Source organism: Molothrus ater, chromosome 2 (genome assembly GCF_012460135.2).
Source record: "Molothrus ater isolate BHLD 08-10-18 breed brown headed cowbird chromosome 2, BPBGC_Mater_1.1, whole genome shotgun sequence".
NCBI classification, from domain to species: domain Eukaryota; kingdom Metazoa; phylum Chordata; class Aves; order Passeriformes; family Icteridae; genus Molothrus; species Molothrus ater.
Genome location: NC_050479.2, coordinates 64,064,254 through 64,090,212, shown reverse-complemented (window position 1 = coordinate 64,090,212; position 25,959 = coordinate 64,064,254). Strand labels below are relative to the sequence as shown.

At 42.3% G+C, this 25,959-nt stretch overlaps 2 protein-coding genes across 4 annotated transcripts in view; one reads left to right on the top strand and one right to left on the bottom strand.

Moving 5' to 3' along the window:
- DHRS12 (dehydrogenase/reductase 12) overlaps positions 1-14,560 on the top strand; it is a 29,499-nt gene extending 14,939 nt beyond the window's left edge. For 2 of the 3 annotated variants that reach the window (XM_036379183.1, XM_036379302.2), the window contains 5 exons: positions 5,591-5,652; positions 6,386-6,490; positions 7,045-7,135; positions 8,458-8,595; positions 11,188-14,560. In XM_036379183.1, the coding sequence (XP_036235076.1) occupies positions 5,591-5,652; positions 6,386-6,490; positions 7,045-7,135; positions 8,458-8,595; positions 11,188-11,315 (524 nt within the window). In that variant the 3' untranslated portion in view covers positions 11,316-14,560. The remainder of the gene's footprint in view (positions 1-5,590; positions 5,653-6,385; positions 6,491-7,044; positions 7,136-8,457; positions 8,596-11,187) is intronic. The other variant, XM_036379263.1, reaches the window with a different exon arrangement.
- Positions 14,561-16,097: 1,537 nt separating this feature from the next.
- Positions 16,098-25,959, bottom strand: part of WDFY2 (WD repeat and FYVE domain containing 2) — a 63,667-nt gene continuing 53,805 nt past the window's right edge. Inside the window, exons 9-12 of the mRNA XM_036379069.2 lie at positions 23,671-23,772; positions 22,897-23,027; positions 22,455-22,563; positions 16,098-21,806 (exon numbers count right to left, since the gene is read on the bottom strand). Of these exons, the coding sequence (XP_036234962.1) occupies positions 21,777-21,806; positions 22,455-22,563; positions 22,897-23,027; positions 23,671-23,772 (372 nt within the window). The 3' untranslated portion in view covers positions 16,098-21,776. The remainder of the gene's footprint in view (positions 21,807-22,454; positions 22,564-22,896; positions 23,028-23,670; positions 23,773-25,959) is intronic.

Here is a 25,959-nt window from a genome sequence, read left to right as displayed (position 1 = left end):
AGACATATACTTCCACTCTGTACAAGAAGGGTTAGAGGCAGAGGAAGTAAGATGTTTATCTGTCATAGTGACACTATAGCCCCTCTATGGCAAACTGCCTAACCTGGGTGCACGTTTGTCAGTCTCTTCCCTACACGTGAACTGTATCTAACTGGTGTTAACTGAATCCAGTGCAGCCTGGTTTTCTGAATCACTTGGAAGTCAAATAACTTGAATATCAGCTGTCAGTCTGCTGTAAGTTCAGTGCCTGATCTTTGGCAAGACAACCTCATCTGTGAAAAGGAGGCTGTGGTTCTGGTTTTCTTTCTGAAGAGCTTTGAGACTTGCGGATCAGAGGTGGTATGTGAAAGGATAAGGTTGAATATAAGTGCACATGCAGAAACTGTACTGAAGCCTGGTTCCCAGGAGACAGAGGGGCCCTTATTGAGATGAGCTTTGTCATTTGTGGGAAATGTAAACCTTTATTTTGTGTTTCATGTTCATTAACTCTTCCCATGCACTCTCAGTTATTGCTAGTGCAGTGGAATTGGCCCTTGGAGACAGCATACTGTAATCTTCATTCCTGATCTCTTACTCAGGAGAAGAGACTCAGGGATGTCTCTTACTGGGAACTGCATAAACTGCAGGAAAAGATAATCAGGCCAATGAAGAATGGAACTTTGTTTGTTGGGTGGTTTTGTTTGTTTGTGTGGTTTGTTTTTACTTGGACTCAAGAAAAGCAAGCCCTTTTAACTGATTTCTACCAGATGAATGAGCCATTGAAATCTGTACAGTGAAAGTTTTTTGGTAGTGTTGGGGTTTTTTGTTTGTTTGTTTAGGTTTTTTTTGTTCCCACATTTTTCACAGTTAAAATAACACTTCCTAATAATACTGCAGAGCTCAGGCAGATGAAGCACTTCACTTAGTGTGGTGCTGGCTCCCTGCCCTTATTCCAATGTTAGCAGGGCAAAAACCTCACCAGCAATGTGCCACTAATTGCCAGATAGAACATCAAGCAAAAAACATTCTGGAATCCACCAAGACACTTGGGTCCACAGTAATTGTATCATCAATTAATTTGATGTTATAAGAAGGTAGTGGGTTGACAATGTTACTTCTGCTGAAACCATAATTTTCTTCAAGGTTGATTTATAAAATACAGATTTTAGGGTCACATTAAATCTTGAAGCAAATCAGAGTATATGTTTGTGTACTTTTACTTTATGTCATATCGTATTAATTTTCAGTCTGAACTATGTGAATCCTAAGGAGTCTTCCAGGTTCTGGCAGACTGATTTAAACCACCAGCAGTTTGGAAATCTGCATGCACAGTGTTTGTTTATATTTTCTGTTAGGGCTATCCTGTGTTTTGATTACTTTTACATTTTTCCAGTTTTCTGTGAGAAAGACCAGTGTTTAATACACTGGAGACTGCTGTCTTGTGCATTAGGATAGCTTTCATTTTGTTCATGTCATGAGACCCACAGTGGAATAACCGTTGTAAGAACATGCAGAGCTACCTTTCCGCAAGACCTAATAAAAGTGTCTTTCATAGAGTCCCCTCAGCTTCTGCATCATGTCATGGGAAAAGTAGCAGAACTTTATTTAGGAGTTTATGAAGCAGTCAGGCTGATTTTTGTAGTTTTTAGTATTTAAAAAAAAAAAAAAAACAACTTACTGTATGAATCAAATTTTTATCTCCATAACGGTGCCTCATTTTTTACACATATGTCATTAATATTTCATTCTTTGATTGTGAAACCACTGAATTAGTGCTTATCCAGGTTGGCAGAGGAGTTCACTGTATGGAGTCAAAAATTTGATTTGTTAGTTAGAGGACAATATCAGATAACTCGACTGAATTGAGAAGATCTCAGACCAGGTGGAACGGACCACAAGGGAATGCATGGTGATTCAATATTTTTGGTGAGTTTTGTTTTTATATTTTTCAAGTAAACATTAAACTACAATGTGCATGAACAAAGTATGTTCTGATTAAATGCCATGTTCATTACTTTCACTGGAACGAGCATGTTTAATGCATAATTGGCAACCCACCCTGTCTACTTTACCATATGACGCTGGTTTATGGTGTGTAATGGTGTTGCTCTATAGAAAAGTTTGAATTAGTCTGTTTTATATGTGATTTCCTATTATGGGAGATCAGCTCCAAGGCATAAAGCCTACAGAAGTTTTTCCAAAGAAAACTAATGTTAAGAGACTGTTTATCTTTAAAATAAATTGTGCATCTATCCCAGGAGCCTTTTTGACTGGAGAAAACATGGCCAGCCAGTACTGTGTCAGACCTCATTACACAGAATAGGGCTGTAGCTTGTCCAGTAGGTTTTGCAAGTCAACTCTTCACCTTGGCAGAGTTCAGTAAGGGCAAGATGAAATCCTGTATATGGGTGTGATAGACTGGGCTCACCTTCTGCATTCTTGCTGCTTCCGAGCAAACTCCCAAATTCATTGTGCTGGACTCCTTTGTGTCACAGCAAATACTTCTCATCAAAGGGAAATGTTGTATACCATTTATTTCACTGATTTTTTTTTTCAGTAGGAGACAAGCATTCAGGCCATGTGGATAATGTACCTTCCAGTGACAGAAAATGGTGGCGCACAAATCTGGCCCCTGTCACACAGTCCTAAATGCAGGTAGTACTAGATGTATGTTCAACAGATACCCAGTAATTACTGCTTTCAGTGCAAGGCACAGCACTGTTGAATGTTGCCTTTCCTTTCACGTACTTTTGTATTAAACCATTAAAAAAACTTCAACAAAACAACTCAATTTGTACAGTTTGAACACAGTGATAATTAAGCATTAACCACATTTGATATGCCTTACCTTTTTAAATTAAGTTCTGTGGAAGGAAGTTTCTCCTTTAACAGACAAGATTTTTTTTGCATCAAGTAAATGTGTTAGAATGCTCAAGTGCTTGTTTTGGAAAGACTGATATTCAGTACATCGTTATTAATAATCAAATATTGTCAAAAGGACATACAGTTTGGACATTGCCTTGATTTACTTACATAGGGGCAGAGATGAATGTAGTTTCTTCTACCAAATCAGTATTGGTTTTCCTTGCAAAGTTTTTTTTTAACAAGAAAAGTTTCCTTTTTTTTTTTTTTTTTTCCATAAGGATGGTGGCAGGTGATGCCTTCATTTGCTGCTTCCCCTTTTACTCAGAAATTACTTCAGTGTTAGTGCCTGCTGTGATGCAGCTGTGCTGGACAAAGTAGCTGCCGTGAGGTGCATGGCTGTGCCAGGCCCTGCAGTGACCATACTGAGCATTCTCCCAAGCTGTTTGAATGTCACCATCAAACCATGGGCCAGCTTTTGCACTGATACAAACACGGAGGTTTCAGTTGATGATGATATATTCTAACCAGCAACAAACCTTGCTGATAAAGTTTATCTGTTCTGCTATTACCATTCTAAATTTCCAGGCTGTTTTGCCTGACAGACCAGCCCAGGCAAATAAGAACGTGCAATACGCAAGTATTTTTGTCAAAGGAATGAGGAGTTTGTGTTCAAACACTTAATATGGGGACAGTAGTTGGTGAAATATTTAGCAGTGGGAGAAATTAAATGCTGCAGCCTTAATGCCTGATGCATTGTGTCTGTGTGTGTTTTCAGATACTGTTGCTTACCATAGGAAGCTGTGATCAAAACTGCTCTGTGCTCTGTCTCAAAGCAAATGAGCAAGTGGTCTTGTGGGGCAAAAGATGGACTGCTCTGGCTTTGTGGGATTTACTGAATTCTTAATAAACTTGAGGAAGAGAGGAGATGTGGGCTTTGCAGTTAGTTTGTGGTTCTAAATAAGCACATAAACTTCTGACAAGCTGTAGTTGCTCTAAGCAGGATTTTTGGCATTGAACATTTCTCTTATTTGGCTGGAAAACAAAACAAAGCTTGGTTGTTACTAAGGCAACATTAGTGCATTCATCTTTGCAGCTCTTTAGAATTAACAAATCAACATGAAGCCCCTTAAAAGTGTAAATTAATCTGCAGGATAGTAAAATGGAGCATCGACAGAGATGGTGCATTGCAGCTCTGCCTCTAGGAGAGGCAGCTTATTTAACCAAGGCGTGATGTTACTTTTTTTAAGAATCCACAGCCAAACAGCATTAAAACCAGGCTCTCAGCTTATACTGAAGTGATTTTTTAAATTATTTTTTTCCCCGCACATCGCGGCAGCCTCCCCTGGCAGTCAGCGGGAGTTCTCGTACCGATGATGTCATCGCTCAGTCTCCCCGCCGCTACCAGGGGACACAGCCGGGCTCTCGTCATGCACTGGCAACTGCCTTTGCTCACATTTTCTGCTGAAGACAGGCTGCATTTACTCATCTGCGGTGCATTTGCTTAGTTTGATTTGCCAGGGTTTTAAATATATTGTGTGTGTATGGACATACCTCTGATTATGTAGAGAAAGTGAAGGCTGCTGTGACTGACAGGGGAACTGAACAGTTTGTTCACCAGGCATGTAACATGTTTGATTTTGGTACCATATTTATAAACATGCCGTATTTTAGCTGGGTGATCTCATTGCCTGTGTGGAGAGAGGGTTATAAAGACATGCTGAAGTCTTCATGCTTTGTGAAAAACATGGCCTCAGTAGCTCAAGAAAAAAAAATGCATTTATCACTGATAGAATTGTTGAACTAGAGCCATTTGTAAAGACATTAGAGAGAAGTAGATGTAGAAGCACTAGACTAAATGGGGCTAAATTAATTTTGAATTAAATGGAATTTTTAAAAAATACATTTTAAACCGAAAAAAAATGTCTGTGTTGCACTTGGTTGCCTGAAACATCACTAGGCGTGTCTGTGTGTCTGAGTCAAATACACTGACAGTTGGACAGTGTTTGTAATAACAAACTTTGCTGGTAATGGAATATATTTGTGTGGTGTGTAAAAATCCTTGCTACATGAACATGATCAAAAGCAGGGAAGGACACAATTAAGTTTCCCCAAGTAATCTTAGCTCAGCCTTGGGCAGGCAACATTAATATTTTTCCCCCCAAGGATTCCTTATCATCCATAATGGTCATGCTGGGGATTTAAGGAGTGGGTTTTGTGCGCAACACAAAAAGTGTCAGTGTACTCTGAGTGATTTCATAGTGAGAAGGGAAGAATGTACAAATCTTAAGTGCATGTGCAGTGCCCTAAGAACTCTAAGTATGAAGTGCACTTTCCTTTGCTTGTTCATGACCCAGCTTAGATCTGTGTGTATATGCCAGACTTGCAGGGGAAATGCATTCCCCATTTCTTCACTGGCATCACCTTCCCCCACCCAAGGAATTCCATACCTGAGCTATTTTGCCTTCAGATTCTCACAGATGAATGTAGGGAGCTGTTTTCTCTATAGGTAGAACAAACATGAAAATCTGTAAAATAATATATACCTTTTGCGAAGTATATGGCAATGTGAACCACTACAAATTGAGCTGGCACACTGCAGGTGAAGCAGCAACAAAAATCATTGTCAAGTTCAGATCAGATTTCAGAGATAAAGGGACTTTGGGTTTTGAGTTGTTAAGGAGGGTGGAGAGAGAAGAAAGCTTTTTTTAAAAGGAGGAGTTAATGTTGGTGCTTGTCTGTCTTTTAGGTACGTACATCATGACAACTGCCCTGGTGCCCCTCCTGGAAAAAGCAGCTGATGCCAGAGTGGTGAGTCTGTGATGCAGTTTAAAAGGGGTGTTTTACTATTTTTACCTTCTGGCTTGTAACAGCAGTTCTCTGACTGTGCTAGCAATGCAGGATTACTTACAATGCTGTAAGGATCTCTAAAATCCTCTTGGATTTTGCTAACAACAACCTCCTGCTCTAAGGCAAAGCTCCTGCCTGCTCTGATTTCCAACCCTTCATTGGAAATCAGAGTAAAATACTTCATTTTGGAACTTACCCTCTTAGATTCCCTAGGGCAAGTCAGCTCCTGCAGCAGAGTGCGAAATATGTACAACAGGAGTATAGGCTTAAAAGCACTTTACAGATCTTGGTGTAAAATAAGACAGAAGGTACATTTTTAAAAATGAAATTTCCCAAGTTTTGTATTACTTCTAATTAGCTTTGGTAAGTGCTAAACATACAAACTACAAATAGTGCTATTCTGCTATTTTCTTTCTCCCCATTACTTTCCAAAAGGAAGAAGCATAAAATTCCTGAAATGAATCAACATCACTTTAATGAAAATCCCTTCTTAAAAACATTATATATCTTTCATCTCATCTCCAGGTATGCTCTACTCCTGAGCATAAGCATAATGCAAAAAGTATGCAGAGGAATCCTGCTCTGTAGGGACTTCCAGCTATGGCCTGAAGACAACATTGCATGCATGAGTGCATCTGTGGGGAGTTCCTGGTTTTGCTTTTCATTTGTTTGTTTTTCATTCATTTCATTACAGATCACTGTCTCTTCTGGGGGCATGCTAGTTCAAAAATTAAACCTATCTGACTTGCAGTCGGAAAGTGGGCCATTTGATGGAACCATGGTATATGCACAGAACAAGGTACAGCCCATGGGATTGAAAACAAAGCCCAGCCCTTCTTTGCTAGGCAGCTCATACCATCTGCTTTGCAACAAGCCTGTTGGTCACTGTTGCTTTCCCCTTGCATGCAACCCACATGCAGATGCACAGGCAGTAATCTTCAGGAGTATGATGGCATGCCCTTAGGAGTGCATACATCTTGCATGGAGGAGAGCATGGCTAGACTTTGATTTGATTTGAGAGAAGTCCCAAGGGGGAACACTGTCTTTAGCTGATGAGCCCTGTCTGCCTGCTTAGTTCTTGCCCACAGTCTGCAGTAAATAGTCATGGTCAGTAAAAGCAGTGCAGCTGCTTTAAAAGTAAATTTGTAGCCAGGGCATGGATGGCAATGACTGTGGAAGTCTCTGATTAAATTATCCAATAAATCCAGCCAGGATGAGCAAGAGTATATTTCTGCTGTACATAAATGCTCTGGTATTTATGGCACATTTGATGTAGTTTATTTCCCTGGGAACTAATTTGGTGGACAGGCTGTTGAACGTGGTGCTAGTGTGGCTCTTACTGCTCTATCCTAGAGACAGCAAGTTGTCCTGACAGAACAGTGGGCAAAGGCTCACAGAAATATCCATTTCTCTGTGATGCACCCCGGCTGGGCAGACACCCCAGGTAACATCTGCTTCACGCTCTGACAATATTTTTTCTTTTCAGGATTAGTTTAAAAGCAAAGAGAAATGAAACTTCCTAGTATATTTTTCCAACAGGTGCAGTAATTTCTTTTCTCCAAACTGGTGCTTGAAGTAGTTTTATATCCCCTTGGTGGCTCTATTCTGCACGGTGTCTGCTAGCTGTGTATAGCTAGAGAATAACAATGGGCAGTGAATGCTTCCAGCCCTGCACAAATGCACAGCAGAGACACAGTTCTTTAAGGTAACCTTTAAGTTACATTTGTAGTGGAACTGTTAAACGCACAGATGGACCTTCTGCCTCTGTAAGTACCAATGTGCAGACACTAGGAATTAGTGAGGGCACGTAGGAGAATGCGCCACTGTGCAAGCCCTCTGCTCTTCCTCTAACCATTTACTGCTGTTGAGAAGCAGTTTGGCCATTCAGCCCTTTGTCTGAGCTGCAGCTGTTCTTCAGTGACTGTGCCTGAGTAGGTGGGCCAGCATCAGGCATGCACTATGCATGTTGCATTCCCCAATGTTTCCAGTGCCCAAGCTTGGGATGCAGAATAGCAGTTACATCTCTAGGTCTTTTATAGGGATGCAGTTTCCAAAATTTGCTTCTGACAACAGAAGCATTTACCCTGTCTATGCTTGAAAATAGCCCTTTTCAACTAAATATCCTGGTATTTATTTTTCTTTAAAATACATTTATTTTTGCACTTCCTTTGCAGATTTCAAACTTAATGAACCATAAAGTTGTCCCACCTTAAAGTTCAAAGACTCTCCAACCCCCCCAAAATAAACACCTATATTGGATGGGCCTACAGTCACCATCTGTTGGACAAAATAAAATGAAACCAGAGTTTAGACAGCAAGTAAGCAATTTTTAAATACAGTGCTGCAACTGGTTTCCTAAAACTGGTGAGAAAAGAAGAGCTAAAAATCCCATTACAACACTGCTTTTTAGAATTTCTGTTTTCCTCGTGTTTGTCATCTTTACCGTTTGGAATGGAATTGGCAGAGGAACCTCTGACAGATCCTGTTGTCAGTTTTGTCTCTGTAATTTGACCCAAACAAACAAGTGGTGGATCATCTGGCGGCTTAGTGCTATTCTCCCACAAGCCATCCTACTCCCAGATAGGGGGAAATACTCATTGTCTTCCATAAGCTCCAGAGATGCTTCTCCTTCCTACACACAAAATAGCAATTTGAAGCTGGTTTGTTTTTTGGTTTTGGTTTGTTTATTTGTTTGGGGGGTTTGTGTGTGTGTATGTCAAAAAAGCCTTGCATGGCAGGCCACCATTCCATTGTTATCCTTTCCAGCTGTGAGGTCGTCCATGCCCGATTTCTACGAGAGGATGAAGAACTCTCTGCGCACGGAGGCCCAGGGAGCCGACACCGTCCTGTGGTTGGCGGTGTCAGCTGGAGCAACAAAGCTGCCCAGTGGTTTGTTCTTCCAAGGTAAGGAGCAGTGTCTCACAGTGCACAGACTGGAGATCCCCAGCCTGCCTGAGCTTAGGATCCCTCTCTGGCCTGGAAGGGGATAAAGGCTGTACCAGGCAGCTTGTGCAAAGGATAAAAGCATTCCTCAAAGTTGTTTCAAGTCTAAATGTTCGAGTGAGCATTGTGTTAAATTGTTATATTCCTGCCTTTGTCCTCTAAAGTAGCTGATAGAGACTTCAAAGCATTTCTTTAGGGAGGGTTGGGGATTTTTTGTAATGAAAATGGCTGCATGTAGGACTGTGCCAAGGGAAGGTGAATCACAGCAGTCAAACAGCATCTTTTATGATGCTAGGAAATGAGCATCTTTCTCACAGAGCACTGTGAGTTGGCTCTGCTTTGACAGGTTCTTCTTCCTATTGTTCCATGCTGGCTAATACTGCCAATTCCCCCTTTCTCTAACACTGGGCAAAGACTTGAGCACAGTGGCATTTTTGGCACTGAGTTTAGGGAATGGAAAAGTAGGGCAGAGCCTTTCTTTTCTCCCAGACAAATGACAGGCATCTTTGTAGGAACAGCTGGAAGCAAGGATGCCTCAATGGTGATGCAGGTCAGTCCAGAGAGAGAAAGCTCAGGGTAATTTCTTACAGAAGCTTAGTGCTTCTGTTGGATGTGGCACCCAAATCCTGATTCACTGAATTTCTGTATAGAGAATGCAGGAAGCTCAGACTTTTCTGCATTTGGGTTGACTTTGTCCCTTCTGTCCAACAGACAGTCACACAGGGTTGGCTGACAGTTATTTAAATGGACATTTTTCATATCAGCATGTGGTGCATGTGGAAACCCCACATCCCAGCTGGTCAGCCTTCTTTGTAGAACCAGGCTTTCCCTTTCTTTTACTCCAGCCACTTTCTTCTGGTCCTAATGCTTCTGCTCAGTTGTTCTTTCTGTTTCTTTCATGATTTCACCAGGCTCTTCCCTTTGGCCTTTTTCTATCCCCAGCTTTGGTAAACAGGGAACATGCCCTGCCTCTTTAGCTAAAGCTACTGACTTTTGAGAGCTTTGGTCCTGGTATGACTGCTCTTAAAGCTGCAAGAGAAGTTCTCTGTCCTGTGTATGTCTTGTGCTTACTAAATAGTGGTGAAGTCAGTTATTTCTTGCTTCTATGACCTTTTGGAAGCCACAGCTTAGCTTAGCTTGGGCACTCTTCAAGCCCTTTCAGTGAAGGGTCTGGGGTGCAGGAGCACTTTGCTACAAACCCCACACTTCTGATCCTAGGCAGCCATTTTCCAAATCAGTCACAGTTTCCCTCCATTTTCTGCATTCTCTTCTTCTGTTCCCTCTGAGAGCAAACCAAAGCCAGCTTTTTTTTTTTTTTAACCTGAGAAAATAATAAAAGGAAGTGAGACTATGACTAGTACTACCAGAATTCTCTGCATCTGCTAAAATATATAAAAACAGAGACCTGCTTTCCAAAGACTAGAAACATCTTCTCTGTGATGCTGAACTTGGCTTTCATACCTAGTTCCCAAACTTTAGCACAGGCTACTGGAAGCAGTGTGGCTAGGTGGGAAGCCGTTCATATTCAGTGATGGAGAAGGGAACATTCCTCTCTCTCTCTCTCTCTCCTCAGTTTTCAATGAGCAGAAGTTATGTGGTGTGTGCAGTCAGGTAAACATTTGCTCTTAAGAGAGCAAATACCTCTGCTCTCCTGGGAAGCCCAGTGGCAGCCTGATAGGTTTTCAGGGAAATCTGCTTCCCAGGGTTGCAGCAGCTTGTTCTTTTTGTCTCAGCTGGCTGCTGTGGAAGTTGGGCTTGCTAAGTAGATTTAACAGTGCTGCAACGGTGCTCTGACTGTGGTTCTACAGACACCTGACAGCATTGTCATAAGGCTCCCAGGCTCTAGACACCATGTTTTTGGAGGGGAGGATCCCTTAGAGTGGATGGTGGTAACAGCTGTATTTACAGAGTGAGTGACAGGCATGAGATTTGGAAAACAAAGCAAAGCATCAAACTGAGCAAACTTAGTTGGATACGTGTCACTTATGGTGACTGAGCAATAAGCTCAAGTTCCTTTGCATTTAGAATTTAACCATTGTTTCTAAGGATGAAACAAAGCATTTTAAGATTGAAAATAATCCTAACTACAGAGTCCCAGCTGGGAATTTGTACAGTACTGGAAAGATTATCCAGGAGGCAAGGAAAAACGTTGTTTCAAGTGCAAAATCATCCTCTGCCTGCAGCAACAAACTCCAGCTATTGCTCTTTGCCTGCAGGTGCTGCACTAGTGACAGGCATAACCCCACAGGGAAGCTTTCCTTTTCCTAAACTGTCCCCAGCTGCAAATAGGGGCTTGCTGCACAGTCCAGGTCATATTGTGCTACAGAAAAATCACTCCAGCTCCAAAATACAAATTGAATTGGTTTAATTTTTGGTTTAGAAGATATGCTTAACTAGCATTATTTACAGTTACCTAAAAGGTTAATTTTTTCCTGGCTTCAAGACCATGAGATATGTTTGGGCAGTACAGAGTCTATCAGAAGAACCTCCTTTCTGCTATAAGAGAGTTAAATGTACCAATAAGGTTGGTTTTTTTCTCTTTTTTTCTTCCAGACAGGCAACCAGTCCCTACACACCTACCCCTAGCATACACCCACAGTCCACCAGAGGATGAAGAGAAACTAATGGAGGTGCTGGAAGAGTTCTCCCAGAAGTTTAAATCTGCTTCTCTGGGAATTTAGTGTCTCTGCTGACACAGTGTCACCACAAATCTTCTAATTACACAGTAATCTGCTGTTGAGGGGAAGTAGGATGCCGTAAGCCTGTTAAAAATGAATTAAGTTCAGGTGTTCTCATAATGAGGTGGTAGAGTGGCACCTGTGTAATTTTTCTCTGCTGCCAAGTCTCTCCCATTGTGAATATGCAGCTGCTGCCTCAAGACACACTGAGGTTGTGTTCTTTGGATTGGAAGAAAAATTGAGAGGCATTAAAATAAGCCCTGAGACTTTGTAAAGTTACCTAGATTAATTTAAAACACTCAGCACAGAGAAATGCAGAGGAGTGTACTTTCAGTAGCCTTTGTGAAGGACTTCAGGAAAGAAGTGGGAATGTTTTACACAATTTTTAACTGCTGTGTTAGACAGGTTGGTGGCTTCCTTCACTGCGTGAGGGTGATTGGGCTCAAGCATGTAACTGGGAATGCAGAAACTCTCTTGCAGAGCCTGCTTAGTTTAAAGGGAAGGATTCCTCACGGCCTTTAGTTTCTATAAATTAGTGCTGGTATGCAGAAGTGATCTGCTTCCTCATGTTTAAACAGCAAGAATTTAGGAACACTGCCAAATGCCTTCCACATTACTTTATGGAGCCAGGGCTAAATATTATCCCATTTATGTCAAAATACCATGAAGTAGGAGGTTTCAACACAACACACCCAGACATGGCTGGATCCAGCAGAGAAATGGCTGCATGACTGTAGGCACAAAAGGAAACAACATGCTAACGTGTATCTGCTTGCCATTTCTGTGAGAGATTAAAGGGAATTGTTTTATCCTTGTGAATGGATTAAGAGGGGAAGGGAGCACTGGTGTGGCACAGGTTTTAGAGGAAAATACACCTCCTGATGAGAGGCTTGTGTTTTGTCTGGGTGTGTTTACTTCCAGAGACACAGAGAACAGGATTCATCCTGCCTGATCTGTGGACATTTGAATTACTCACAGAGTTTCTCACTGTAAATCGGTAGAGGGGAAAATGGGCTTTTTCACAGGGATTTACTGGATCTAGTTTAAGAAGCACCACCTACAGTGCTGCATCTTTCTATGAGTGCTGAAGACAATCAGCTCAGACTAAGACTTTCTGGTGGTACTCATTTTGTCTTAATTATTTCAGATTTACTGCAAAGCCAAGACTATTATTAACAAAGGTAACACCTTTTCTCCTGAACTGAGTGTATTTATTAACTAGCTGCCTCCAGAATCCAGCCAAGCTGCTGCAGTGTTTCACATGTGGCTCACACCAGTGTGGTAGGACCAAGGACCTAAACACAAATACAACACAGATGTATTTGAGCTCTCTGCAGTGACTGGCAGCTAAAGACTGGTGATGGACAGAGGAGAGCTCCTTCTGTCTGCTTTATGTAATTTAGTTTCCTCCTGGCTGATGGGATTTCCTCATTATTCAAAGATCTCCTATTAAGTATCAGTTTAGGAAAAAACCTGTTTTTTTCAGCCTATTGTCAATCTTCTTAGAAATAAAGACTTTACTCTCAAAAAGGCCCTGACAAAAATTTTCCCATGATAAGAAGTGCTGAGACAAGTCAGGCTGTCACAGCTTCTCCTGAAGAGGCTGGGTCAGCATTCAAGTTATTGCCTCATTTATAAACTTAACTCCTTCTTGCACTACAGTGAAAGAAAACAACAGCAAGGCTTGTACAGAGGTTTATTTCCTGCAAATCTGGTATTAACATTTTCTATGGTTTCAGCTGTTAAATACAGTTACCCAAAACAAGAGCATGGCTGGAAACATATATACTAACTACATTTCTTAACCCAATAGCTGCAAGGCTAATAAAAACATTTGCATTATTTAGTATTTACAGCAGTTTGCTTCTCAGCTCTGCAGTACAGAAGAAAAGTTTAATGACTGGTATTTAAATAGTTCATAAAAGTAAAAACTGTGCACTATATATGTATATATTTAACACATTTTAGTCCACATTCTACACTAGTGTATTTCAATAGCCTATATTTTTCATTTTTTGTCACAGCTTAAAAATGAAACCAGTTAAGAAAACTGCTTTAATCAAAGTTTGGTCACAGTGTCTAAGAGCAACATGTGATGGTTTAAGAGCACTTCTGATTTAAAAAGAACTAAACCACAGGAACAGCAAGTAGAAACAAAGTCCAGAGTGTCACACACTTTAGTATTATGGTCCTGCTGTTGCTTTATGTCAGCCTGATTCCACGAGAGCAGACATGTGGCTGCAAGCCAGTGAGAGGATCTGTCTAATGCAATCCAGAGTGACTTGCACCTTCATGTAAGTGAATACATTTACAGACTCACAGATTATGGTGAGTCCAAAGGGATCCACAAGGATCATGGTGTCCAACTCCTGGCCCTGCACAGGACACCCCAAGAGTCACACCATGTGCCTGAGAGCACTGTCCAAATGCTTCTTCAACTCTGTCTGGCTGTTGCTGTGATCACTTCCCTGGGGAGCCTGTTCCAGTGCCCAGCCACCCTCTGGGTCAAGAACCTTTTCCTGATATCCAGCCTAAACCTCCCCTGGCACAACTTCAGTCCATGGCCTTGGGCCCTGTCACTGGTCACCCCAGAGAAGAGATCAGTGCCTGCCCCTCCTCTTCCCCTCACCAGGAAGTTGTAGACTGTGATTAGGTCTCCCCTCAGTCTCCTCTTCCACTTTAAAACTTCATGAACAAAATAAAACAGCATCCAGTGACAGATGAGCAGAAGATGAAGGTGACACAGGTCCTTGTTAAGCAGTGCACACTGGGAGTTTGAGAACACACCTGATTCATGGGAATGGAATGACAAGCACAGCAGCTGCTCTTGTCACCCTTTCCAGTCCAGGCACAGCCCAACACTTCTTGTGGCAGCTTTGAGGCTTTTATGACTCTGACCTCACTCTGATGGCTTCATATTTTTCTTCATTTTGTGAAGTCAGCTACTTGGGAAGTTTTTGCTCTCAGGGATCTTGCACAGGAATGTAGCACCACAGAGCACATGTGGAGTTGGTCATTTCATGGAAAGGCACAGCCCATCATCAGTGCAGCAGGGCAGTGATGCAGGGGCCACTGCAACTTCTCTTTTTGTCTTGGATGAAAATTTTAGGAGGTCAATGTAACCAGTATCAAACAATTTTGTAAACTGCATTTTTTCTTTAGTTTAATTTCTGGGTCATCTTTATTCATTGTTTAAAAAAACTCAATAAACTAAATCAACCTGCTGTTGATTAAAGGTGTAAAAAATTGTTTTGCCTTTGAATGGGGGCACTCCCGTAAATACCTCACAATTTTGGACTAAACTGCCAATACCAATTGTTGGCATTTGCAGTAACACACACTCCAGCTTCTGTGTTCTACTCAGTGGGAACAAGGTATGAGCAGGGCCACCCCTTTCCCTTCCTGTGGGAGGCTCTGGTGAGATTTTGAATGTGCACTGCCTGGGCTCCAAGGGAGTTCTGTATATCCTTCATTATAGCCTGATAAGTCAGTCCCACAAACCTCAATGTAAATAAATTTATTTGGTGGGGGGATAGTCCCAGCCATTTCAATTGTCAGTACAAGCACTAGTTTGTATTTTTGTAATGACAAAGCCTTTCTAAAAGCCATGGCACTTGAAGCAGTACTAGTTTTCCTCAACTTGGTGAGTCTTTCAGGGAACAACCTGCTAGAACAGTGGAGGAGGGCAGCTATGAAGCAGTTCAATCTGTGAGTTCCTCTGTGTTACTCTCTCACCCTCCCTGCAAAAATAAAGCACCCCATCTCATGACACTGGATCATACTTGTCTAAAACTAGTGCTGGTCAACATCCACCCACAGTCATTTTAGGTAGGCAGTTTCCACTCTGGCAGAGCACAGCTTTGCATCTTCCCTAGCTCAGCTCACAGTATTTCTTGTTTGCCTCTGGTTCCATCTCTTGCTTTGTTAGGAGAGGTAATTCTGGGCACATTGCAGCAGAGCCAGCAACTGATTACAGGAGAAAATTTTAAAATGCAACTAAGATGACTTGAAAATTCTGTATTCCTGCAGTCACCCAAAAAGCACTGATCTAGACAATGAGAGAAAGGCTTTGAAAAGGCACCAAATCTGATAGGGAGAAAGTGCAAAAAAAGCCCCACTTCTGGGACTAAAAGTGATCAAATCCAAGAACTTCCGTTTGTGCAGTAGGGCAGTATTTATGTTCCTCTCTCTAGATGGAGCCATCAGATAAAGAAAAATGATGTATTCCTCTGAAGGAAGTGTGTTTTCCCTGAAAACAAGCTAATGCTCAGTTTTACGAAGGGACACAGTGTCAACCTGGCCAAAGGTCTTCAGCAGGACAGGTTTCTACCCTGCTGCCAGGAGATACAACTCAAACCTTTGCTGTACCAGCAATGCCATTTCACAGATAAAAATATTATTAAAATATTATAGGAGAAAAGTGGTAAAACCTGCACTTGTGCAAACTTCAGGGAGAGAGGTCCCAGGAAGTGCCGTTTTCTTTGATGGTTAAAAATCTTGAGCATCTTCCCTTTACTTTTCAGTTTAGAATCCACAGGGAGCCTTGGAGTGATGCACAAAATCATGCAATTCCTCTGCTGCCCAGACACCATTTCCCCATCTCCTTTGGGCTGCTCACCCAGCCAGGCACTCAGGGTAAGAATTTGTCCGGGCAAAAGACATGTCCATACAACAGCTGTCAGTTTTATGACAATTCACAAACAGGCAGGTGAATGATTCCAGTCAAAACTCAGTAAACCAAATTCTCATTACACACATAGAGAAGGAAAAGAAATAGCCAAAAGCTGACAGAAATTAATTTAGCGGGGTTAAGATACCACAATTTATTTAGCTACATCGGAGACACTTATTTACATAATGGAACAGTACTGGAAAGTGTTACAATGTAGTTGGTAGAAAAGATGGTCAAATTGTTGAGCATCATTCCTATAAAACACTGACCTGAACAAAAGCCAGTAGGAGCTTTTTTTCATATAAAATCCCTCTAATCAAAAAGAAAGCAAAGCCCATGAGGTATTGGTCAGTATGACAACTTACCAAGCAGAGTCAGAAACAAGGCTCAGCCTTTGGAAAGCTAAACCACAGCCAAAACTAGTGCTAATGACAAAGATGTAGCAAGGAAGTTTGTGAATTTGTTTATTTGTGAAAATTCCTTAATTACTTGGCCGTGGCAACTCCACAGAATTTTCTTGGGACAGGACAAAATAGGGGTGTTAGCAATGGGTTTTTCACATCTGAAGGATGCCCTGACCTGTGATAAAATGAAAGTATAAAGGTGATAAACCCTTTAATAAATTCAGATTATTTAATATCCAAAGAACAAATAACTAGAGAGACTATCTTCATAAGGCCTGACACCTCTTCTGTACCATCTCAGTAGTAATGTGTCTTTTCCCCATCCTCTTAATATTGAAGTGCTCATGCTTATTTAATGCAGTCCTGAAAAAACTACTTGAGGTAGATAAATTTTATTTGGCAGTTGAACCAAAGAACAAGAAATTGAAGTCAAATCTTCATAGACTGGAACAACTCTTTGTTCCTTGTGGCTTCTGGATCTGGACCATGGCTGCTGGCTGGCTTACAGTACTGGGATGGGGGTTTGGTTTGGCTTTATACATCTCTGATGAATATTCATTTCTATACTGTAGGTGCTTTTTGGTTTGGTTTGTTTGGTTTTTTTAGGTTTTGTTTGTATGATGATAACATTCTTTCTCGGTATCCCCTCTTTGCACAGACTTTGCCAGGACTGTGCTCTCTTGTTTTCATTTTGGTTTGAGTTCAACGTCCCTACTTGGCAGCAATTTCAATTGAACTCAATCTCTTTCTCTTCTGAGCAGTACAATGTGTCCTGAAGCAAACAAAATTTCAGAGATGGCCAAAGACTGGTCACAAGGGAAAATCCCCAAACTGGGAAAATGCAGTGAAAAGTCACATGTGATCACAGAAAGTTAATCTCAAATCCCAGAACTTCAAGTTATTGGCAAACTAAGGACATTTTTTTTCTTCTGAGGAGCAAAGATTTCCTGCCAACATTCACACGATGCAATTTTGAAGAGAAAAATCTCTGTCTTCCTCAATATTACATAAGAGGTCATCACTGAAGGGACTCAGCACATCAATGCATCCTGAACAAATGATCAAGTTTGTTGTTACTGTTGCATCTTCTAGGGGCTAATTGAAAACATCCCATGGGCTCGCTGTGGTCTCCTGGAAAAGACATGGCCTGTAAAACCACACATTGTAGCCCTATTTCCTGTGTGCTACAAAACAGAACTTTGGTTGCTGGTATGCAAATCCTGTTTGGAACAGCAAGGCCAGACAAATGTAATATTTGCTAATTTGGTAGTAACTAATTTGGTAGTAGTTTAGATTTAAGATAGTAATTTCTTTCCTTCTCTCTGCAATAGAGTAGACACAGGCATTAAATGGACTTTGAATCATAGAATGGCTGAGGTGGGATAGAACCTTCAAAGGTCATCTGGTCCTGCTCAAGCAGGGTCACCTAGAGGTGGTTGCCCAGGGTCATGTCCAGTTGGGTTTTCTCCAAAGATGGAGAACCCACAAACTACCTGCCTGGCCAGTCTGTGCCCATGCTCAGTCACCCTTGCAGTAAAAATTGTTTCCTGATATTCAGAGGAAATCTGTGTTTCTGTTTGTGCCCATTGCCTCCGGCCCTGTCACTGGACACCAGTGCATTCTCTTTGTACCCTCCTTTCAAGCATTTATACACACTGATGAGATCCCTCTGAGCCTTCTTTTCTCCAGATGAACAGTCCCAGCTCTCCCAAATATACTCCAGTACCTTTCACCATCTCAGTGTCCCTTTGCTGGACTCCATACAGTGGTTTCATTTCCCCAGAGGGAATACATCCCTCCCTTTCCCAGTACTGGAGATGCCCATGCCACCCTCAGGCAATGTGCAGTAACCACTACTGAGGTACTAAGAGCCCACATGCTGACATCAGGTGATGGCCTCAAGTTCAGGAGGACAGAGCAGGGAGGTCACCTGGGCTTGGCTGCAAAAAGCAGCTGCAGACAAGAGTGCCCACAGCTGAGCACACCAATGTCACTGCTCAGGATTATCCTCTGGCACACTGGCTGACTTGTAGCCCTACCACTGCTGTTTCAACATCTAACCATGACATTAAGTTGGATGGGAGGACCATCAATGCTACATTGCAAGCAGATGCCCACATTCTTTTCCCTTCACTTAAGTATTTTCAGCTTAAAAAGACTGAAGTTTGGTGCTCAGATTGCCCCACCTGGGACTGAAGTGACTCTAGCAAGCTGCTCAGGCACTGTGTATGTGACCAGCACCTGCCGCATCACCTGCCTAAGCTCTACACACACTGCTAATTTAAAAACCCAGAACAGCAGGCAGCTGCTCTGGAGGTCACTTCCCAGAAGGAAGCACCAGCTAAAGGAGAAATGAAATCACCTTTTCTGAGGTGTAGAGCAGAGAGAGCTAGCAAGGTCTGTGTGTCCCTTGTCACAGCATGAGGTATCACTAAAAGCTATTGCCCTTCAGCAGCCCCAGGGAAAGGGGGCTTGGCTTCATTAAAGAGTTTATGCACAGTCCACACCTGTATCAAAACACCCCCTCCTCCCATGGTGCAATTCATAAAAATAGCTCAGATTTCTTATTCAGCAAGTAAAATGGAAAAAAAGGACCAAGCAACAGAGATCCCTTTTTGTATGCATCTAGCAGACAGAAGAAACTGAGATTGCTACTCTAACACAGCAGAAGAGGAAGGCAGGCATTTTAACTCTCCCAGTGTCAAATCCTTCTTGTTTCATTTGGAAAGTAAAATAATTATTGAATTAGATGCATCTATTTTCTCTTCAAAATGTCTACATTTCAGCTCTTGAGGGCATTGCAAAGGGACAAATTTTCCTTCCCCCCTCAGCTTCACTTGAAGTTTATATAATTTTCTAAGCCCAGAGCAGCTTGTCCTGAAACTGCAAGATAAGGAGATATTTAACTTAAATCCAGATAACCCTGCAGGTCATTCAGTGAGAAAGAACAACTAGGAAAATTCTGCAAAACAGTTTTGCATACCCCACAGCCACATATAAGCAACATTGAAACCACGACTCCTTGGAAGACAATGGGGGAGTGGCCACGAGTTTATTGCAGACCAGTCCAAACAAGTCGTTCTCAAATGCAGTCTCCTTTGCAATCAGTTCTTCACCTCTGTTTGCACATTAGGCATTCAGGAGTAGGTGCTGACCAGGGGCAGATCCTCACCTTGCTGACTCCATGACTCCGTCAGTGTGAGCACAATTCACGCTGGAATCCCAGCCTTGGTGCCACTGCTGTCTCCTCAGGAACCGAGCACTAAACAGCAATTGAAATTCACTTTGGTGTGCCCGTGCTTCTGTCACCATGAGATGCACTCCCTGCACAGCACAAGTCAGGTCTCTGGCCAAAAGGCCCTGAGCCCAAGGGAATATGGAACACCACAGTCCAGCAAAGCTTTGTACATACTCTCCAGCTGGAATAAAATATGGCAGGCCACTTGCTCATCTTGCATAGCTTTGACAGCCAGGAACGCTTCAGTCATCAGAAAACATGCACAAGGTGTAATGAAAAGCATTCCAAAAGGAAACAAGCATCTAGTTTCCAGGAGAGAACGTGGGAAGACTGAGAAAACAACTTTCAAGTTGGAAAAATAATAGTACTGTGTGAATTATGTTTGACAATATGCTTTAAAATATGCTGTTTAGAGGGGAAACAACAACAGGCTGCACGACCAAGAAACCCAAGGCGGTGTTATTTCAGAGAACATGACTGCAAAATGCTTCATCACAGGTTACAAGATGTTCAAGAAGAGAATTTTCCCTGAAAATACATAGCAGTCTTGTGATGTGCACACAGAATTCAACTCACCCTTTACTGCAGCAGCTCACTGGACCAGAATTAATGCCATGGATTGAGGTAACCATATTTTTTTTCCCTCAAAAGCAAAATGCTGCTGGGCAAACAAAGGAGAAGCTTTATTTTCTTTTGGCATTCTCTCTCAAAAGAGACCACAAGGCTTCTCCAGGTAGCAGTGTGCTCTGAAGTGGCAAATGTCATGGCCTCCCCACTGCAGAGGAAAGAAGGGAAGTCCAAAACAGGGCAAGACTGAGCGCCACCAATGTGGTGCAAGCACAGTAGCTACAACCACAAGGCCTGCTGAAACAGGAGATGCAGGAAAGCCTTTGCAGAGCAAATTCTCTACACCGATTTCTTTGAAGTGTGTGAGTAGTACCATGCTAAGAAGTAACATGGATTAATGGAATGGAGAGTTGGCTCTTCAGAGAAGGTCCCTTTGGAAAAAAGGGCTTTTATAGTTATTCACCCTGACAATGTCATTCTAAAAAGGTAATTTTGGTCAATCCAGGTTTTGAAATACTGTTTATTTTTAAGAGAAACTGTAAAGTATGACAACAGGACAATGGGCATCATTCAGCAATATCACTTCTGGGTCTATAGAGAAAATTAATAAAAACCATCAGCATTTAAAAAAATAAATATGACTAACCATATGGAAAACAGGAAGAACAAAATTCATCTTCAACAACACAGACAGGTATAAATGCTGAAATGTTGCTGTGCAAGGTAGAGGTAGAGGTAGAGATAAACCAGACTTTTCAGATCTAGACCAGTTTTAGATCTGCCCCCCTCCATGCACACACTCCCAAAAGTTCCTGTTGCCAATAATTTCATTTGAATCAGACTGTCAGCATCATCAAACTCAAACAAGTCTGTGTGCTCCTTAGAATGCTCTGAGCTGGAAAACTATTTCAGTTTTCTGTAGAAATCAGTTGCTGAATAACCTGACCCCTGGTTCTGCGACTTGTGCAGCAAAGGGAGAGGCAGGAAGATTATACAGACCAATGAATGCTCTCTGGATGATGCCCACTAGGACAAGTAGATGGTAGAGCCCTTTTAGGAATTGCAATAGTCCATCAGCTCTTCGGTGATGCACCCAGAGACCATGCCTGGATTTCCTCCTCTGGAGAGAGCATGGTCAGCAGAAATATCCCAAACCAACAGGTACTGGCTGCAGGGAGAGCCAATTGCCTTACACAGTCTGTTGACACCGAAAACTCACAGAGGAAGACACAACCCAAGAACTCTCTGTACAAAGCAGCAAGTATCTTGACATACTGAAATATAAAAACTAAAAATTGCACTGCACACAGATTTTTCCAAACGAACTCAAGACAACCAAAGTCAGATCGTACAAACCGTTAGTTAAAAAAATACCTTCTTGTATATTTTGAGAAGAAGTGGAAAGAGTCTTCGTGCAAATGTTCAGCCTGGATCAAGCAGAGGACATAAAGTTGTTGTAAACACATTAGTTCCTTTCTCATCAGCCATATGTGCCCAGTGTTATCTATCTTCTGCAGTATAATTGGGGTTAGGAAATCCGTTTCTTCTGTAAATATCACCTTTCAAGTTCCACTGATGCAACATCAAGACACTACTGGTGTCATATCCCACAACTGTTAATACAATAAAATAAAACAACATAATGAATAATAGTAAAAATAGAATCTTTATATAATATAATTTACGCCTCTTTAATTAAGAGGCGCAACATGGTTAGAGGTGGATGCCACAAGTCTGAAGAAGTTTGATTTAATTTTCCAGCACTTATGTCAGAGTGGTGGAGGTTGACAAAATGACATTCTGTATGTCACCAGCTTTCACCTGTATGAGCCAGGTTCATATCTGGCCTTAAAAGAAACCAAAACAAACTCCCACTACATTACTAACTTCAATGATCAGAACAGTCATAACACACTGTGAGGGTTTTGTTTTTTTAAATTACCTAAACTGTTATAACTTAGTCATTATTTCAGCTATTTCTTTATCTAGCCACACTGAGATTTGGCATGTTGAAAAACAGTTGGTCTTCCTCAAGGAAAAGCTACAGTGAGCACTTGTCCCAGCCCCTTCAGGCAATAACCTCATAGATCAAGACCTCCTTGGTCCTTATTGGGCAGGAATCCCAATCCCAATCCCAATCCCAATCCCAATCTCAAGTGAGAAGTCTCTGGGTGGAAGAAGGTGGGTATGACATCCTGCAGCCACATGGAAGAGGGAAGGGAAATGAAGTACAGGAGCTGGAGCACATTCTTTGCTCCTACCTTAATGACCTTGTCTGTCCCCGAGGTCAGCAGCCATCCCCTGGTGGCATCGAAGTGTACGTGAACAATGTTGTGCTTACTGTCATGGAAAGTAGCTGTAGGTGCTCTCCTGAAGAAAGAAATCCAAAATCAGCAAGAACTGTAATTGCAGGATTTCCTCCCAAAATGGTCTCTATTGGGGAAAAAATATTTGACTGCTGCTGTAAGCCATTAATTCAGCAATCACTCTTTAAACAGCACTTTGAGATCTTTCTGGCATGAAAGGAACAGGGGCGAGGGGCTCTCTATCCCTTCTGGCTTGATCTCCTCCTTATCCTGCTGAGAAAGCCCAGGGACCACCGTGCGAGGCTGCTCCCTCCTGGAGCCTTGCAGCCCCCCAGGCCCTTCCAGCGGCAGGAGCTCCCCCTGCTGCAGTGCGGTGCAGCTCAGTGCCCACACTCACTCCTCGTCCGTGATGGACTCGTGGCAGCTGTCGCAGACCCTCACTTCAAACTCGAAGCCCATCAGGGGGATGGAGGAGCGCTTGGAGCTGCACTTCCCGCACACGGCTTTCCCGCACTTCCGGCAGTGATGCTGCACGACACAACAGGCACAAAGACTTCTCAGGCCACAAACCCAGACCGGGTCCCTGCTCAGGTCTGCTGGCTCTCCCATCTCACTCCAGCAAGACACGGCGCAGCTCAGCTCTGCCCCAGACACCCATTTCTCAAGTTCCATGAGCACTTGCAGCACCTCTACACCCCTCCAGTAAAAGTCTGCAATCTGCAGCCCTCTCCTGCTAGGCAGGAAAACACAGCAGCCTTTCCCAACACAGCCTGAGCAGGTAGAGATCTTTATCCAATCTCATTGAAAACAGCTTTGGTTCCAGCACAATCTCCAAAAATCAGCTGTAAATTTCTTTCTGTAACTTATTTGACTAACAATGAGCAAAGTCCCCCATGGCTAAAGTCATGGAAGGCTCCAGATATACTCAGCTCAAGAAGGCCTATTTCATGTATTTCATGCATTTCCATTGATTGGAAAAAAAACCCAGTGTGCTCCTTTCAACCACAAAATCAAGCCACAGAGGGGAACCCACTGTCCCACCCCTGAGCACTTAGTGGAAGAACAAAATGCAAATCCTCAAAGCTTTAGGGGGCAAAAAAGGTTACTAGACTCCATTATGAAAGAAAAGCTTAATAGCACCATGTTAACAGAGTGAAGGGCACATACAAACCTGCCTGAGGCCTATTTTCTTACTGTCCCACATCTGCTTAAAGTTCCAGAAGAAAGGCTGGTCACATTTTTGACAGGAGTCACTATCCAGCCACTCCGGGGTCTGCAACACACACATAAACACAAAGTGAGCAACAAGTAGAAAAATTTCCAAGGGAGCCTAGAGGCAGGAAAAAAAGATGTGTTGTGGTGTGGCAATATGGCCAGTTAAGCTTGATTTAATATCTCCATTTTCTCAAGATGCCATCTTGACAGTTGTTGATGATGACAAGATGATATTTGTTCCCTGGGATGTCTTTTCTGGCTTAGCTTTGAAGGACATGGAAGGAACAGTTCTCATCCCAATCATGAAAAAGAGTTTGATAATAAGACCACAGAAACAACTCTATTTTATATAAAAATATTTTGTTCTGTCCTGTCTGGACAGCATTTACCATCTGCTATTGCCTCTGGTGGGAGCTGGGGTCAATCAGTATTTCCAACAGCCAAGCAAATAATCTGAAGGGAAAGGGAAGTTATGGGAAGTGCTGATGTTGTCGGAGGTTTTCACATTCTTTCTTTCTTTAACACCCTAAGAGGAGTTCCTGCTGTCAGAGGTGCCCGTGCTACAAATCACACACAAGGATCAGAAGGATGTGATTCACCTGAATCAGCCTAAGACCCAAACCAAACCCAAGCTCTTTTCCCTCATCAACCCATGAGGTTAAATAAACACTAAATATTGTTTAACACTTTGTGAGGAAGTGCTATTAGCAAACTGCAGTTGTCTTGTCAGAGCCACTGGTTTCTCACATGCTGCAAGTTAAAATGGCAAGAAACACAGCTGAGATAAAGAACTAAAAACAATAGAAAAGCCAGGCAAAGGTAAGTTAAGGATGGATTGAGACCCTCAGCTCCCAGGATAGCTTTGACTCCCAGCAATAAAGCAATCATCTGTTTCATATTCTTCTGCCAGTTATTTGAAGGCAGTTCATTCTGCTGGGGAAAAGCCTTGTCTTTTCAACCCACAACAGTCTTTCCTTTTAATGCCTACAGATTCACATCTCTGTGTATAACTTTCCATCTCTTGGGCATTTGAACACTACAGATGAAGAAAACATTTTGTTTGTGACAACCACTTTGTAGTCAAACAGAAAGACAGCTTATAGAACCTTTCAAACACCTTCTTACAGCTTTTTAAAAGTTGAGTTGAAAATAAAGAATCAAGGGCTAAAATGGCTTAAGTGACTCTAACACAATCTCAGTAATGTGGGAAAATCTGATAGCAACAAAATGAGTACTGAGCATGGATCACATGGAGAAAATCCTTAAAAATAAGAGCAAAGATACAAAAGCCAAAATGCAAAAGAAAGTGATCTAGGACCAGAAACCAAGGTTTGATATTAAAATCTCAAAGATTCATGTTTTGGGGGTGGTTTAGCACCAAGAACACCCTGCTGTGCTGCTGATAACAAGAACAAGCCCACATAGCCATAGTCTGGGAAAGCTGTGCACCATTAGCACCTGCTGCTTGGCCTTTATTTAGCTAATAATATTCCTCCTCTATATTTTAAACCAGCTTCTCACTGCCTATTTGGTGACAAGCCAATCTTAACCCTTACTGCAGCCTTTTGAAGGCAGCAAATAAATAAAGGTTTTCATTTCTGGATGTTTGAATTGCAGCAAAAAGGAAACATCTGTTGGGAAGGAGGAAACTGCTCTGCTTTCGTTTCAATTTAGGAGCTGATGACATATTTGGGCCCTGGATTAGCAATTAAAGAGAGTCAACTGGAATGCTAATTCGCATTAAAAAGGGAGCTCAGTTTCTGCCTATGCCTACTTCAGTAGTTTTTTAAAATCAGGTTTTCCACTTAGTGTTTTTTCTTCCTCAAGGGAGACACACTCAATCCAATGCAAGCCACAACTCTTGAGAACCAGCAAGCTGCTGAAAGCCCATGCTGCCAAAAGCCTTCCTCTGACCTACTCCCTGCAGGAAAAGGGCAGAGGTTTGCTGTGACTCATGGCACCAGGATTGGCCAAGCTTCTGAGCAGGGTTGGTGCCTGACTCAGCCAGCACAGAGCTCACTCTCCTCTCTCTGAGTCAGGACTCAGAAATTGCCAAGTGGGGGCTGCTCCCACAGTGCCAAAGACCTGGGGAGTGCTTTTGCACCTGCTCAGATTTGTTGGCCATGAAGCACAAAAGCAATTAGGAATGTGTGGGTGAAATCTTACTGTCTGGATCAGCAAAGCCATCATTTACCACACTTCTATGTGGTTACACCAGAGGGAAGCAAGACCAATTGCTTGGAAC